The sequence below is a fragment of the Ailuropoda melanoleuca genome, chromosome 1 (genome assembly GCF_002007445.2).
Source record: "Ailuropoda melanoleuca isolate Jingjing chromosome 1, ASM200744v2, whole genome shotgun sequence".
NCBI lineage: Eukaryota > Metazoa > Chordata > Mammalia > Carnivora > Ursidae > Ailuropoda > Ailuropoda melanoleuca.
In genome coordinates, this window is record NC_048218.1 from 142,311,301 (window position 1) to 142,329,676 (window position 18,376).

General features: G+C 36.3%; 1 protein-coding gene across 1 annotated transcript in view; it reads left to right on the forward strand.

The window, feature by feature from the left end:
* The window catches only part of ANKIB1 (ankyrin repeat and IBR domain containing 1), a 159,644-nt gene that overhangs the window by 83,934 nt on the left and 57,334 nt on the right, over window positions 1-18,376 (forward strand). Inside the window, exons 4-6 of the mRNA XM_034642389.1 lie at window positions 294-476; window positions 10,478-10,595; window positions 16,434-16,658. Coding sequence (XP_034498280.1) covers window positions 294-476; window positions 10,478-10,595; window positions 16,434-16,658 — 526 coding nt within the window. The remainder of the gene's footprint in view (window positions 1-293; window positions 477-10,477; window positions 10,596-16,433; window positions 16,659-18,376) is intronic.

Here is an 18,376-nt window from a genome sequence, read left to right on the forward strand (position 1 = left end):
TAAAACTTTATTTTTTTTGATTGTACAATATGTTTAAGTATTTCTTATTAAAGTTTAATAAATTGGCTTTAGTTGTTACTGCTTTTAACCAAAGGAAATCATCCTAATATCAGTAAACAAGAATTGCCATCTTAAAATCAGAAGCCACTGATATCTAAATAATTTTTGTCATTGCAAGTACAAACTGTTATGTTTTTGTTGTGTTTCATTATATTGTTAATTTTTTCAAATGTGAGGCATGAAATAGCTTGTTTAAATCTGTGGTTGCAAGTTTTTGAAAAAATCTTTTTTAGCTTTTAGTAAAACATGGAGGAGACTTGTTTGCTGAGAATGAAAATAAAGATACTCCTTGTGATTGTGCTGAAAAGCAACACCACAAAGATTTGGCTCTCAATCTGGAATCACAAATGGTATTCTCACGAGATCCTGAAGCTGAGGAAATAGAAGCTGAATATGCTGCATTAGACAAACGAGAGGTAAGTTTTCTGGGTTTTTTTTAATAAAAAAATTTTATGGATTTTTTTCTTTTCATAAGTTTTAATTTTATTTATATGAATTTTGTATTAGATTTTATTTTTCTACTTAAAAACCCAGTTCATGTCGTCTTCTTTGCAATGTGCTTAGCACCCTGTCATCTACATAGCCATGATTATGAAATACATGTAGAAAACCTGGAAGTGGTAACTGTCCTCTAACGTATGTAAATATGTTTACTTGCATTTATTTTTTTTAAAGATTCATTTATTTATTTGAGAAAGAGCCCCATGCACAGGGGTGGGGGGAGGGGCAGAGAGAGAGAGAGAGAAATTCAAGTAGACTACGTGCTGAGCGTGGCACCCCACACAGGGCTCAGTCTTACGACCCTGAGATCAGACCTGAGCCGAAACCAAGAGTTGGACGCTTAAGCGCCACTCAGGCATGCCTGTTTACTTATATTTCAGTAGAAAGGCTGATGTGTGATATGAAGGCCTAACCATTCCTACTGTTCTAAAACTGCAGTCCTCCTATTCCTCAATCTTTCCCTGTCTTTTGGATTGCTCTTAACAACAAATATGCTTTGGTAACTTTTTTCTTAAAAAACAAAAACAACAACGCCATTTCTCCATTGACCACTCTTCACCTAGCCCTGCCCCCTCCCCCTTCAGTTGAAGCCCCATATCTCTAATCTGAGAAAAACAAAATTTAAGAGCTGTTTGTACATAACCGACTTCCTCATCTTCCATTCACTCTTCAGCCCATTGCAGTGTGACTTTCCTCCCTACTGTTGTGATGGAAGGGCATTTGTCATGAACATCAAGAGTCACCATGTTGCCAAATCCAGTAGGTACTTTTCTCTCCTCATCTTACTTGAATTCTTCAGCAGCACTTGACACAATTAACTACTCCCTTCTTAGCGAACATTGTTCCCTTAACTTCAGGGACATTGTTCTTTGGTTTCCTTTAAGTCTTTCCTGTTTCAATAAGTATTACCTTCATCCACTTAGTTGCTCAAGCATAAATGGGCAAGCATTCTAGATTCTTCACTTCTTCTTATGTCCACACAATCTGGGAATCTTGTCAATTTTACCTCCAAAAGTGTAATCTAGATCCATTTACTCTTCCTGGTCTCTACTTCTACCTTCCAAGGCCCTCTCCATCTGAGTTTCCTAACTGGCGTCCTTCCTTCTGTTTTGGTCCCCTTAGAATCCACTTTGTACACATAAGCCAGAGAGACATTTTTAAACTTAAATTAGATCATATAAATCACTTAAATTACTTAGTGACTTTTCATTGTACTTAGAATAAAATCCAAACTATTTGCTCAGATACAAGACCTTGTTTGGTCTCACCACTACCTACCTCTCCAACATCATCTGAGATCTTTCTCCCCAGCACATTTTGCTCTAATTATAAAACCTAGACTACATTGAAGCTTTTGCATTTTCTGTTTACTATATCAGAAATCTTCTCCTAGTTTTTCTCTTGGCTGGTTCAGCAGTTCTTTTTTTTTTTTTTTTAAAGATTTTATTTATTTATTTGACATAGAGAGACAGCCAGCGAGGGAGGGAACACAGGCAGGGGGAGTGGGAGAGGAAGAAGCAGGCTTCTAGCAGAGGAGCCTGATGTGGGGCTTGATCCCAGAACGCGGGGATCACGCCCTGAGCCGAAGGCAGATGCTAAACGACTGCGCCACCCAGGCGCCCCGGGTTCAATAGTTCTTCAGAGAGGCAGTCTTGGACTATTCCTTCACAAATAGGTCCCTCTCCTTCTATTATTCTTTACCATAATACCTTGTCTATTTTTTATAACACTCATCACATGCTATAATTATTTTGTTTATGTATTTACTAGTTTTTTACTTTTCTTTCCTATTAGATTGTCAACTCCATGAGGGCCAGCATCATAACTGCCTTAATCAACAGAGTATTTTCAGTGTCTGACACAGGGACATCCATAGAAGTATTAAGTAAATTATAAGATACAATAAATTTTTTCCTCCCGAAATTATTCTGGTTCCTCCGTGTTCATTGCCAACTTGATTCTAAAAGGACTTAGACTATTGTTTCTATGTGTTCAGAAAAATAACTGTATTGTTTGGGTTATTTTCCCCATGAATTCCCAACAGTTTTTGAACTTCTGTACTCTCCAGATTGTTAAAGGAACTGAGTTTCTTGGAATTCAGAAATTAATATTTCTTTACCCTTTGTGTTTCTTAGGTTATTTTATGGGAATGCTTATTCAGATTAATTACACATATAAAGAGTGGCCAGTGTCCTAAGCACTTTCACATGGTTGTTGAATCCACACAGTAACGGTGAATAACAATTATGCTCCCTTTTTTTAAGTAAGAAAGATAAGTCAGAAAATAGTAGAATAATGTACCAGGATCAAAATGAGCTAAACCCGATTCTTTTGACTTCTCTGTTTGCTCTACTGCCTTCCTTTTCATAATCCATCATCTTGAGTCAGACATAAAAACTATTCCTGTAATAATATAATAGTTTAGTCAGAAGACAGCGTTAGAATAATAATATTCTAGAAATAATGTGATGTGATTAAATTGAAAGACAATCAGGCTTTTTTTTTTTTTATCAAAGATACTATCTTAACTTATACAGAAACCAGAAAATAATAGTACTCATTATCAACAGATTTAAGATCTAAATGAACTTAATATAATTATAATAAACTATTAAGTTAAAAAAAATTACAGAATAGTTTGATACAATTATATAGAAAAGACAAGTAAGTATTGAGTGAAGGTTGAAGTATACCAAAATGGTAATTATAGTTATGGATAATTTTTTTACTTTTATAATTTTTTCTATTTGCATGCTGCATTTCTTAAAATTTATGATGAGTATTGCTAAAGAATGTAAAAAATTTCCTCCTTTCTGACTTTGCCCCACAGTGGTAACAATTTCTTGTGTGTGCTACAAGACTTAAGCAAACATATGTGATAGAGAATTTTAAATGCAAAAGTAAGGTCATATAGCATATTGAGTTCTGCTAAAATATTTTTGTAAATTTTTTAATTGAAGCATAGTTGACGCAGAGTGTTACATTAGTTTCATTAGTGTACATTAGTTGTACAAAATAGTGATTCAACAAGTTTATATGTTATGCTGTGCTCACTATAAGTATATGGTCACCATAAATTGCTACCATATGTCACCATACAATGCTATTATAATACCATTGACTTGATTCCCTATGCTGTACATCATATTCCTGTGACTTATTCATTCCATAACTGGAAGCCTATTGCTCCCACTCCCCTTCATCCATTTTGCCCACCACCCCCTACCATCCATCCCTCTGACAACCATTAGTTCTCTGTATTTATGGGTCTGTTTCTGCTTTTTGTTTGTTTATTCATTTGGGGTTTTTTTAAGATTCCACATATAAGTGAAATCATGCAATTATTTGTCTTTCTCTGTCTGACTTATTTCACTTAGCATAATACCTTCTGGGGCCATCAAAGTTGTTATAAATTGCGAGATCTCATCCTTTTTTATGGCTGAGTAGTATTCCATCAGGTATGTGTATGTCCACCACATCTTTACCCATTCATCTATCAGTGGGCACTTAGTTTGTTTCCAATCTTGGCTATTGTAAATAATGCTGTAGTAAACACAGGGGTACATATGTCTTTTCAAATGAGTGTTTTTGAGTTCTTTAGGTAAATACCCAGTAGCGGAATTACTGGGTCATATGGTATTTCTTTTTTTAATTTTTTTTTTGAAAGATTTTATTTATTTATTTGACACACAGAGAGAGGGACAGCCAGCAAGAGAGGGAACATAAGCAGGGGGAGTGGGAGAGGAAGAAGCAGGCTTCCTAGCAGAGCAGGGAGCCCAGTGCGGGGCCTGGGATCACACCCTGAGCCGAAGGCAGATGCTTAATGACTGAGCCACCCAGGCGCCCCTCTTTTTTGAATTTTTTAAGGAACCTCCATACTGTTTTCCACAGTGGCTGCACCAATTTACATTCCCACAAACAGTGCATGAGATTTCTTTTTACTCCACATCCTCGCCAACTCTAAAATAGTTTTTCAACTTAACAGTATATCATGAACGTCTTTCCTAAGTCAGAACATGTGATCTACATATTTTAACCATTTACCTATTAATTTAGATATTTTTTGTTATTAAAAACAGGGCTAAAGTGAATATGTACTTGTTACATACATATCTTTATCCAGTTGTGTCATTATTGTGGTTTAAAACATGAATCTTAAGCCACACTGACTGGATTCATATCTTACCCCCATGACTGACTTACTCTATGCCTTGAATAGTTTACTCAATCTCTCTGCTTCGGTTTCTTCTTCCTTAAAATGGAGATCATAATGGTCCCTACTTTGTAGAGTTGTAGTGATCCTTAAATGAGTTAATATATGTAAATACTTAGAACAGCACCTGAGCCATTATGTGTGTTATGTAAATGTATGCTATTATAATCATGATCATCATATCATTATTGTTACTGCATGTATATACACATTTTTAAAGTATATTCCCTATAAGTTTGTAGAAATTGGTGTTATGGATCATGAAATATATACATTTTATGGTTTAATAGATGCTGTTAAACTGTACTAAAAGATTATATCAATTTATTTTCTTCTAGTAGCATATTAGAGATTATTAAAGGATATTGAATATTAAGAATATTAAAGAATTTATTCCCATTTCTGCTAGCATTAGATATTATCAGTGTTTTTATTTTTTGCTACTTTAGACAAATGGTACCTATTTGAATTTATTTGATTATTCTGTGAATTGATTATTTGCTTTTTTTCCTGTGGATTGTTTGTGTGTTCTTAATGCTTTCCAAGAAAACTTTGTGTATTTTTCTATATCCCAAGTTCTTCACTTAGGATATTCAGAGATGTAAATTTTTCTTCCTCTATGGCTTCTGAATGTGTTTTCATGTTAATATATATTATAATCATATACACCTATATTTTTTCTAGATTTATAGTTTTGTTTTTAATCCATATTAGATTATTTTTGCCTATGATTTCATAATGTAAAAAGCAATACTTTCATAACTACTTATACACAAATGTTTATAGCATCACTATTCACAATAACCAAAAGTTGAAGACAACCCAAATCTCTACCAACAAATGAATGGATAAATAAAATGTGTGGTGTACATATACAATGGTATATTACTCAATTGTAAAAAGGAAAGAAGTACTAACACATGCTACAATATGGGTCAATCTCAGAAACATTGTGCTATGTGAAAGAAGGCAGACACAAAAGGTCACATGTTAAGTAACTCCATTTATATGAAATATCCAGAATAGGTAAATCCATAGAGACAGAAAGCACACTAGTGTTTGCCAGTGTCAGGGGGGAGGAAGGACTAGGAAGTGACTACTTAATGGGTATGGGGTTTTATTTTGGAATGATAAGAATGGGAATTAGATGCATGTGGTGGTTGTACAACATTGTTGAACTGAATTGTACATTTTTAAATTGGAGGTTTTTTAAAGATTTTATTTATTTGAGAGAAAGAAAGGGAAAGCACAAGTGGGGGTGGGGAGGCAGTGAGGGGAGGGAGAAGCAGACATGGGACTCAATCCCAGGACCCTGAGCTCATGACTTGAGCCCAAGGCAGATGCTTAACCAACTGAACCACCCTAAAATTCTTATTTTTAAGTAATGTGTGTTTCATAACAATTTAAAAAATAAAACCAAAAAACAACGCTTTCTTTAAAATTCATTTTGTACCTTCTGCTTTTACCCTGATCAACTTTTGGATTACTCTGCCTATGCTAATAGTTTTACATGACCTGCTATCTAATTGTATTAAACTGCATAATTAGGTAGTTTAAAAGATTCATATTCCCGAGGTGTTTATTTTAGCTAAGTTTCTCAATTCAGTTAATGATCTGGACACTTTATAATATTATATCTCTATAATTTCTTCTTGATACATTTTAATTAAATTCTTTCCTTCAGAATAGTTTATAAATGGATAAAATCTATTTCTTCATCCCATCATTCAACAAAACGCAGTGACTGACTACTCTTCCAGACACTGTTTTAGGAGCTTGAGGATACAGTGAGGAACAAAGATAAGCCCCTGCCCTCTAGGTGCTTACGTTCTAGCATCAATATAGATGCACACAATGAGGTTAAAAAGTAAATGAACACAATTTGTGAGAGTGGTAACTGCTATAAGGAAATAAAAACAAGGTGATGCGTTGAAGTGATGGCTGGGAAGAGTGTATTTAATTTACATAAACCTGTAAAGACAGAGCAGAGAAACTAGTGAATATTGGACCTAGCAGGGGTCAGGCTCTGTAGGACTAGACTGTGTGACTATATGTGGGTAAATGAAGGGAAAAATGGAACAAGATGTTACTATGAAAACCATCTAAAGAATCCCCCCTCCCAGCTCCTCTCCCAGTCTATAACTCAGGAAGGCTCAGGCTCTTTTTCTGGCAGGGCACCCATATGGTGGACATTGCCTTACCTGACTTCCCTGGTTAGCAAGTTTAGCCTACTGTGCACAAGCAGTTGCCTTCCTCTGAGATCAAAGTACAGATCAGGGTAGACCAGGCCTTGATTCCAGGAGAGAGCAGCTAAGTAAGAAGAGAGGAAACTGAAACAAAGGGAAGGGTCTGAGAATCCCAAGACTTTCTCTAGCTATTCTTTCCCCTCTCTCTTCCAGGCTAAGCTCATGAATCAGCTAATGAAAGACTAATGATATTGAGAGGAATTAGAAATATTCTCTTTGTTCCCTGAGTGCCTTTCACATCTTCTAAAATTTTAACAATTACTAATATATACTAATATATATGTAATATACTAATATATTTAACAATTACTGATATATTAGTAATTTAACAATTACTAATATATAAATATGAATATACATTTTTAACAATTTTTTCATTTTTTAACAAGTATGTTTTATCTATATAATTGGGGAAAGCTGTTTTCATTGTGCAAAGAAATAAAAACATATTCTTCTTTCATAAATACTTTGTCATAGTCTTTTCGGAAACAGTTTTTGAAGATACTACCACTGTATACATGATAGTCAAAGGGGAAGGGGTACAGTTTGTATGTTGGGCTCTTTCACATTTTTTCAGTGGTATTTTGGTAGCAGAAGTATGCACTGATGCAAAAGAGGTACTTTTATTTGCCTCTACCTTTTTAAATTAGTTTCCTTTTTCTTTCTGTGTATCAGTACTGACTGCTTTGAAGGTTATTTCTAGATTGTGTTTTATCTGAAAATAGAAGCAGTTTATCTTTGCAGTAAGAAAGAGAAAGGCACCTTCATTTTAATCCTTCCTGCAGAAGAGAGGGCTAGTGCCCACTTGGGACTGAGCAATGTATTGAAATGCTTCACATGACCTAATTACAGTTCTCTTGCAGAGATTCGGAGTGAATGTTACATGTTCATGAAGGCAGTATGTCTTTCTCCTTCAAGAACTATTTTTCTTCCATTTTCTTTAAACCTAAATTTAAAACTGAATTTTTTAAAACTTAATCCATGTAGATTCCTTTTATTATCTCTTTTTTAACATATCTAAAATCAAATCTCTTTGGCTAACACAAATAAAGTAGAATGATAGCTAATTTTAAAAAGAGCATTTTGACCAGATGTTATATGGAAGTGTTGAATCACTGTATTATACACCTGAAACTAATATTGTACTCTCTGTCAACTAACTGTAATTCAAATAAAACCTTAAAAAATAAAAAGAATATTTAGGAAATAATACCAGGAAATATTCAGTTGCCACCACTAGGAATATCAAGAAATACCCATTCTCATTGCTGAGGCAGGAGAGGTACTTGGAATCCCGAGTCTGAACTTGGAACACATTTTTTAGAAGTAATGTTCTACATAGTCTGTAAGTTCTATACTAGAGTGAGTACTGTAAATTTAAACATAAAAGGATTTCTTAGATTTTTGCAAGGGAAAGTGTGGTTCATAAATTAGCTGAAAAGCAAACTGTACATGATAATTTGGGGATTGTAAAGGTCAGGAAATTTATCAAGTCAGCTGAGAAAAATTATCCCCATTGAACAGAATCCCAGTCATATGTGGTTAAATAAGAATTGATGAAAGGAGGGCTCCTGAGTGGCTCAGTTGGTTAAGCCTCTGACTCTTGGTTTTGGCTCAGGCCATAATCTCGGGGGCATGGGATTGAGCCTCCCTCCCCTCCCCATCGGGCTCCCCATTGAATGGGGAGTCTGCTCTGCCTCTCTCCCTCTGCCCCTTCCCTCACACATGCGGTGCCTCTCTTTCTCTTTCTCTTTCTCTCTCAAATAAATAAATCTTAAAAAAAAAAAAAGGAATTGATGAAATGGTTTCCACAATACCCCACAAAAATGAAGCAAGAAATAAAGACAGTATCTTATTCTAAAATATCTGTAAATCTACAAAAATGGATGAGGTTTGGTAATTGCCCGGAGTTCTCTGGAGACTGTGATATGTGCTGCAAGAGGACATCCTCAATTGTCGGGAATTTCTACTGCTTTTTAAGCTTTCGTCTTTGGCCTTTAGTCTATGCTTACTGTAGTAAGCTGGTTACAACTGTTTAAAAGAATTGAAATACATAATGTATCAGTGTTAATGCAGTATTCAGTAAAAATAAAAGGAAATTGCCTTAATATATATAATGTTATCCTATAATGTTATGACAACCATACATCAAATTCATGATAGTGATTTCCATAGGCAAGGATGGGGAGAATTAGGGAAATGTAATGGGGAAAACATATCACAGATTATTTTAGCTTTTACATAATCCCCCCTTGTCCCCTCGTTCTGTTACCTGCAGTCAGTCCAGAAGCAAATGATCTTCCTTCTGAGGATCCTTCTGACATATCCTCAGAAGGTCAATAGTAGCCTAACACTATATCAAAATGCCTATGTTATTCACCTCACTTGATCTCATCACACAGTCATTTTATCATCTCACTTCATCACAAGAAGGGTGAGCACAGTCCAATAAGATATTTTGAGAGACAGAAACCACATCCATACAACAACTACAGTGTATTGTAATTGTTCTATTTTATTATTGTTGTTAATCTCTTACTGTGCCTAATTTATAAATTAAACTTTATCATAAGTATGTATGTATAGGGAAAAACAGTATACAGGGTTCAGTGCTATCCATGGTTTCAGGGCTCCATGGTGGGGAGTATTGAGACACACGTTCCCCAGTGGATGAAGGTGGAGGTGAGACTACTGTATAAAATACTGCTTCTTTTGTTTCATTTTGTTTTAAAAAGGACTTGAACAAGTATGGCAAAAATGCTAACAGTAATTGTTTCTGAAGAGTGAAACACTTGTAATTTAAATTCTTTATATCTTTTCTGTTAAAAGCAAAGATAAAAGATAACAAAAGAATAAAAAACGTAAGATGATATAGTACCTATATAAAGAACATTAAGGAACACTTGAATAAACAGAGATAATATGTTTATGACTAAGAACTCTGAATAGTGTGGCATAGTCACATTTCCCCAGGTTAATTAAGAAGTATCATATAATCCCCTAATAATCCAAATTGGATCTTAATAAGTGTAACTGTTTGGTGGTTAAACTCAATGAACGTTTATATATTTACATATATAATTGATTTGTATAAAGCAAAGACTGGATAAAAATACTTGAGAACTTTAGTCATGATTATTGCTCAATGGTGGTGTTTTTTGTCTTACCCAGATTCTTAAAATTGTAAAGTAAGATGTTCTTGTCATAGTATGATGCCTTTATTTTAGAATAATAAGGTTGCGTGAACCTTGGGATTCCACTTTCTAGCTTATGTAAGACTTGTGAAACAGTAGTTTGAGGTCAATGATAGTGGAGCACACAGAGTCTTTTTAACTTCAGTAATCAAACTGAAACAGGAAGATTGAATTAAATGATTATTATATATATTTGTTTATAGGCATTTAGGATTTCCTAAGAGTGTAATAGCCAATTTAACTTGATTTTCTTCTTTTCAAAGCCATATGAAGGATTAAGGCCTCAGGATCTTCGTAGATTGAAAGATATGCTTATTGTGGAGACTGCAGACATGCTTCAGGCTCCATTGTTTACTGCTGAAGCTTTACTTCGAGCTCATGGTAATGAAAAGTGTCTTATGCTTCTGATAACATGAGTGCCTTTTGAAACTTTCCAGAGTTAAAATATGGCTATTTTACTATTTCAATATAAAACAAAATAGTTTGTTAAACAAGCCTAAGTTGTTTTTTGTGTAGTGGTTACTGCAGTACCCAACATCCTCAGAACATTCTGTATTTTGGAGTATAGACTGGCTATAAATCATAGAGGAGAAATGGGAAATTTGTTTTTAAAAACCAAACTACTAAATCAGCTTATGGATTGTCTAATTTTAGAAATGTGCCTGATTTTAGCAGGGTTGAAAGTTGGAATCCGTAGTCCTAGTCCTAGTTTTAACATTAGTTATTACTAAAGTCAATTAAGTACCTAACAATTGTGTTACTAGTACTGTCAGTTATATTTATTTTATGTAAAAGCTGTTTCTCACCATGAAATGTACAAAGTGAAATTATGGAGCCAACATAAGAACATATTATCCCTTTTAAGTTTTTTTTGTTTTGGGTTTTGTTGTTGTTGTTGCTGTTGTTTTTTTAAGGACATTACCAACTTTACTTAGGAAAACTGCTCAGCTTGTTTCAAGTTCTTTGTGATAACTTAAGGCAGCCATTCTGGTAGTTGTCACATGCTGAGTTGGACCCTGTCATTGCACAGTTCATATTTGTTGTTTTGGCTGGTTTTAAAGATTAGTTTCTTCTGATTTATTATTTTTAAAAAGAGAAAGGTAAATGGCTATTCTGCCTGGCCTTTCTGGCTGTTTGAACTATAAATCTGTATCATCTATACTAAAATAGAATGTCAACTTCCAAATTTTTTTATGTAATCTTTTGATCAGAAGAAATTTTAAAATTCTGTACTTCATCGCCCCTTGGTCATCACTGTGAATAATTCGGTATATAACTTTCTAGAATCCCTATCTTCAATATTGATATTTCCCAGGGTTCTGTACTTGAGATTATTTCCACTTTATATACCAGTGCCTCATAAATTTTAGTATAAATAAGGATTGCCTGAGAAACTAACCAGAGATCCCTAGACTATTTCCAGAGAGTCTAAGTCATTAGGTGACGGGTGAGGCTTAAAAATACATGTTGTAAAGACGCCTACCAAGTGGACCAGTCTCAGAGAAACACTGCTATACACATTTATCGAATGAAACCGAAGGTTCAAAAATCACCCAAACAATAAAGACTATATCTACAACCTGACTTTAATAAAGTATTTGAGGTTGGGTTTCTAAATGTCTGTTTAACATTCTTTCCTCAACCTAAGGATGTCCACACCTAAACTCCTCTTTTCTCCCACTATCTTAATACACAAGCATCGCATTCATGAAATTACCCTGCCAAAAACTTGAAAGTCATACTTCACTCCACCATGCCTGTTACATTTGGCCACAGTCTCATCATTTCTCTTCTTAAGTGTCTCTCATCTTCCCCCCCCCAACCTCCTTCTCTAGCTCTTTCCATCCCATTGCCACTGACTTAAATCCAGGCCGTCATTAGTTTCCATCTAAATCATAGTCTCCTGCATCCTGGTCTCCAGTGTTGTCATTCTTCTTTCACCCTATTAATTTTTCATATTGCCATTAGACTGTTCTTTTAAAATGCACATTTGAGCATGTCACTCCCTTGCTGAGAAACCCTTCACTAGCTTTCCACAGACTAAAAACCTTCCAAACTCTTTAGTAGACCTTTGTGACCCAGATTTCTTTACCTGGGCTGTCATCTCCCCATTTCTTTACTTACCCACTCTTGCTTGTCCATAGTAACCATGTCTTCCAGGAAACCTTTTCTGCTTATGTGTTCCCAAGTCTGCACTGAGACCCTTCCTGTCTGTTCCTACTACATCCTGTGTCGTACAGTTACAATACAGTTTTATAGTGATCTCTTTATTTGCTTTTCCTCTAGATTAACCTGGGAGCTCTTAGAGGGTAGCTTTTAATGTTTTTTGTCTCCACAGTACCTGACATATGTTAAACTCTCAGAAAATGGTTAAAGAATGAATAATATACCTGAAGTGTTATTTATATATACATTACTCCTGCACATATTCCGTTGCCCAGAATTCAGTCGCTTGGCTACACTTAACTGCAAGCAACAGTTCTACACTGGAGCATTTTTTGTGTACTTATAACCATTTCTGCCGCAGGTATCTACATTCACTTAGATAATGTATCATAACTCTGAGTCACAATATATAGAGAATCTAAGTTACATGAAGTATCACAGCTCTAAGTTACAATATATAAAGAATCTAAGGCTAACTTTACCAAAAATTTTTAAAAGTAACATTTTCATCTCTATTTGTTTATATTGTGTCATCAAGTATCATTAAATGATCAACTCCAGGGGCACCTGGGTGGCTTAGTTTGTTAAGCATCCAACTCTTGATGTCGGCTCAGGTATGATCTCAGGGTTGTAAGATCGAGCCCCACGTCAAGCTCCATGCTGAACGTGGAGTCTGCGTAGGATTCACTCTCTCTCCCCTGCTGCCCCTCCCCCCCAAAAAAATGATCAACTCCGTTGTTGCTCCATTGATATTTTCCTAAGTTAGTTCTTTTACAAAGTAGGGGTCAGTTCTAATAAGATGATAATCCAATTGAATTTTTTATTTGGTATTATCTATTCTGTGATAACTTTTTTGATAACTTACTTAATAGTTCTATATTTCATTTCCCAATGTAAGCATAAAATAGAGGCCAGCAGGTTTTCAAATGGACATCTGTATTGTTTGGGTAATACCAGTAACAGTGACATTTGATAATCAAATAAGATTTACAGAGATAACTGATGGTAGTGAATAAAACAGTGCAGAGAACTACAGTATATACTAATTGCTCTCAAAACCAGGATAGGCTCTGCTTCAGAGCTATTAAACTGAACTATTTGGAAGATTTATAGATTATATCCTTGGTAACATTCACTCAGCTTTACACAGGAAAGTAGATTTGAGTATTATATTATCTGTTGTCAAATTTTAGTCCCAAGGTAATGAAGTTGATCTAGATTAAGCAGAAATTAAACATTAAACAGAAATGTTTGGCAGTATTTACTGAGCAGTAATTGACTTTTAAGGAAGACTCTGTTAGGAATACAGAGGTCATTCTCTGAGTATTTCCTCAGTAATACAAGTAACATATAATTGAATGCTACCTAATAAGAAAATAAGTAAAATTTACAAAATACAAGACCAAGGGTAATTTGCTTATGCTTAGAATTAGTTTATCCTGAAGTATTTTTAAAGCTCCTTTGAAGACTCATCATCTTCTCTAGGCAATTAAACATCAGTGGTCTACATCTTCTCACTCTGCTCTCTTCCTAGGAAATGATATCTTCTTCCAAGGTTTCTATAGGTACAGATTTCTCCCTCTGGACTAGACTTCTTTTCTTAGCTCCATACCCTTGTATATAACTACCTATTTTAAAGCATCTCTAGGATATCTCAAAAGCACCTTAAACTCATCATGTCTAAAACTAAAATTGTGCTCTTCCACCTGTACCTGATTCTCTCGTATTCCCTATTTACATAGGTGCCAACCAGCTGGGTAAACCTCGGACTCCAACTTTCATATATCCTGTCCTTCAGACTCTATGTCCTGTTGTCACCAAATTGTCACTTTCACCTTCCATGTGTTAAACCTCTCTTTCTCTTTATCTCCACCTAGCCCTCGCTTCCATCATCTCTTACTTGTACTACCCATTACCCTCCTATTTGGATTGTGTTTCCTCTACTCCTGCCCTATCTAGTTTCTTTGTTGTAGTCAAAATGATCTTTTCAAATCTGATCATGACATCCTGTCCTTCCTAACCCGAAGCTCAGCTTCTCAGTGACTTCCTATCACTCCTGAGCTGACGATGGAAGTGTTATAAAAAGTCCTGCATGATCTAGTCCCTGCCTATTTTTTCAGCCTCATCTCATACAGTGCTTTCCCTGTGCTCTCCATGCTATAGCTACATTGACCTTTTTAATTTCACAAGGATGCCATCTTCCCTCCTACCACAGGGACTGTGAACATGCTGTGTACTGCCTGTCTAGAGTGTCTTTCCCCCTCCCTTTTACTACTAGACTCCCACTCATCTTTCAGTTGTCCACTTCAGGCTATTTCCCCAGAGTCACCTTCTCTGCTGGGAAATCTCTACCTGTCCTTCATGGCACTCTGATAGTGATGATTCTTTTACTTAATGTCTTTCTCCTTGCTAGACTCTAAGTTTCATGAAAGCAGGAATCCTGCCAGATTTTTCCTCCCATTGTATCCCTACTGCCTGACACAGTGCATGGCACAAAAAAGACTTTCAGTAAATATTTTGCTAAGTGAATGATGCAATAGAATCCAAGAAGAAGTTGTGCTGAAAATATTTATAGTAAATAAGACTAAAATTTAGCATATTTAATATGTTTATAGAAATTATAGTAGTTCTTTTTTCCTTTATTAAAAAGTGACATAGTGGATACTTTTGAAAAATAATCTTACTGGTCTAAGAAAAGTAATTTTAACTTTTTAAAGTAAGTAATGACCTATCAAAACACTCACATCCATGTAGCTACATTTCCTGGAATGCACCCATGCAGTTTTTTTCACTTGTTAGATTTTTCTTCCTCTTTGTAATCTGACCCCTTTTCCAGTCTTATTTTCCATCTTCTCAAATGACAACATGGTATGCTGTAACTTTACAGAACTGCTCACGTCTCTTCATTATACTTCTGGCCCTGCTCATATGGTTTACACAGCTGGAAATACACTCGTTCTATCTGTATTACATCTCTAAATCATAATTATCCTGCTAAACCATCAAATACACTGATTTAATATGGTTGAGAAAAGTCTTGCATAGAACATTTCCACAGCTATTGTAGAGCTGTAAAATTATATAGAACGGGCCTATGTTGAATAATTGACTCTATACTACTCTTGACCCTACACTTCACTGTGCTATAGTGGAAAGAAAACAGGTTTTAGAATCACAGAAATTAGTTTCAAATCCCACACTATCTGTGTGAGCCTAGGCAAGTTATATAATTTCCCTGAGTCCTTGTTTCTTCACCTAAATAATGATGGAAACATTTGTTAGGAGGAACAAATGAAATAATATGTGTAAAACAGCAAAATAATTGGATGTATTTATTTATTATTTTTAATGGGTTAGGTTTTTATGGCTCTGAACTTTAGTATACAGAATGTATACATAATGCAGTGAAACTTTACAACCATAATCCCTTCACAAGTTTCTTCTGCTTTCAAATGCTTTTTGGACTCATTGGCACTTTGACATGTTTATAGTACGCTATGTAATCATTTTACAACTTGACAACAAAATTTTACATATTTTTCTTGAAAAGAGTAAAATGGCTAAGTCAGATCTATACCGTGAAAAATTGAGTAACTTCCAGAAGTGATGTGTGAGGTGCCTCTTTTGATTATTAGTAGTAATGACTGGAAATTTTGATGATATTGTTAGATATTGACACAGTTGTAAGCCACAGTAGATTATGAAAGTTTAAATTCTGTTTAAACATATTCGGGGTTTGGGGCACCTGAATGGTCAGTCAGTTAAGCATCCAACTCTTCATCTCAGCTAAGGTCTCAATCTCAGGATAATGAGTTCAAGGCCTGTGTTAGATGCCACACTGGGCATAGAGCCTACTTTAAATAAATAAACATAAATGGATATAATTTACCTGAATATTCATTTGTAATTTCTAATCTGATATAAATAATTTTCCTTCCTTTAGATGGCCTACATCTCTTTAATTTATCCTCACTTTATTTTATTATTATGAAACTCCTAAAACATCACCATATTTCCTGTTTTTGAGAGATATCTATTCCATTTTTCTTAAAGACTGGGACAGGGAGAAATTACTTGAAGCTTGGATGTCCAACCCAGAGAACTGCTGCCAACGATCAGGTGTTCAGATGCCAACTCCACCACCAAGTGGATATAATGCCTGGGACACACTCCCTTCTCCAAGAACTCCAAGGACTACACGCTCTTCTGTCACCTCTCCAGATGAAATAAGTTTATCTCCTGGGGATTTGGACACCAGTTTGGTATGGCTAGTATTCAGTGTACTTCCCATAGTTTTATGTTTAGTCTTTTAACTTTCAAATTATTTAATATTGTTTCATGGAAGGGGCACCTAGGTGTCTCAGTCAGTTAAGCAGCCGACTCTTTGTTTCGGCTTGAGTCATGATCTCAGGGTTGTGAGATCAAGCCCCATGTCGGGCTCGGATCTGGGTGTGGAGCCTGCTTAAGATTCTCTTTCTCTCCCTCTCCTTCTTCCTCTGCCCCTCTCCCTATCCCCATGCTTTCATTTTCTCAAAAAATATATATATTGTTTCATGGAACCTCTAGCATATTCTTGTAATTAAATCCTATACTCTTCTTAAAGGTTCAGTTCAGTTATTTCACCCTTTCATAAATATTTATTATCACAGAATATTTTTGTTATCTCTGAATTACAGATTGAAAAACAAAAGGTTTTCTTTTCTCATTTCAAAACAGAAAACATAAGAAAGTTTGAGAACACCATCTACTATATTTACACTTAAAATCTCTAGGTGTTTAAAGTTCAAACAGACCATACTGAAATATTAAAAGTCGAGTTTGGGAGAGGAGTTAAGATGGCGGAGGAGTAGGGGACCCCTTTTTCAGCCGGTCCCCTGAGTCGAGCTGGATAGGTACCAGACCATCCGGAATATCCACGGAATCAGCCTGAGACGCAGGAAGATACATCTGGATCTCTACAAATGAACATCTCCAGCGCTGAGTATTGAGGTACGAAGCAGGGAGCCGTGAAACCGCGCACAGATATCAGAAGATAATCGGAAGGGGGAGGGAGCCTCCGAGTTCGGACGCCAGGAAGCGGACGCCAGGAAGCGGTAGCCACCTGCAAGGGGAAGCAGGCGGACTCGCACTTGCGGACCAGCACCCGCAAGAGAGCAGACTGGTGCACAACCAGACTGAAAACCGGAGCTCCAGTGTGCTCACTGGAACCAGACTGAGAAGGGGAGCGCGCGGGGGCAGCTGGCGGTGTTAGAAACACAAAGGACAGAGACGCGCTGGCCCTGTAAGAGAGGGCTGGGACGCCAGGTGTGGGGTGCACATCCCGGGACACTGCAGGTTTGAGCAGCACCAACAGAAACAGAGTTTAAGTGGCCAGAACATCAGTGGAGAATGGTCCGCGATCCCTCTGTTCTGAGACAGAGGCTGAGATTCGGCTACTGCTGCTCTGACTCTCAGAAAAGGCACAGCNCAGAAGAGGCACAGCAAACCGCCAGGGAAAGCCGCCAGAGAACAAAAGCCTGGAAATACCAGCTCACAGTGTGCCCAACCCCATCACCCCTCACAGGGGACCCGGAGACTACCCAAACAGGGTTGCCTGAGTATTGGCACGGCAGGCCCCTCCCCCAGAAGGCAAGCTGAAAAATCAAGAAGCCCACATCGCTAAGGTCCCTATAAAACAAGTGCACACTGCCTGGGTCCCAGTCAATAATTTGGGCTCTGGACAACCCCGCAACCTCTCCTCATCAGAATGACGAGAAGGAGAAATCCCCCCCAGCAAAGAAAAGACAATGAGTCTGTGGCCTCTGCCACAGAACTAATGGATATGGATATAACCAAATTATCAGAAATGGAATTCAGAGTAACAATGGTCAAGATGATGTGTAGACTTGAAAAAAGTATTAACGAAAATGTTAATGAGAATATAGAATCTCTAAGGGCGGGAATGAGAGCGAATCTGGGAGAAATTAAAAATTCTATGAGCCAAATGCAGTCAAAAC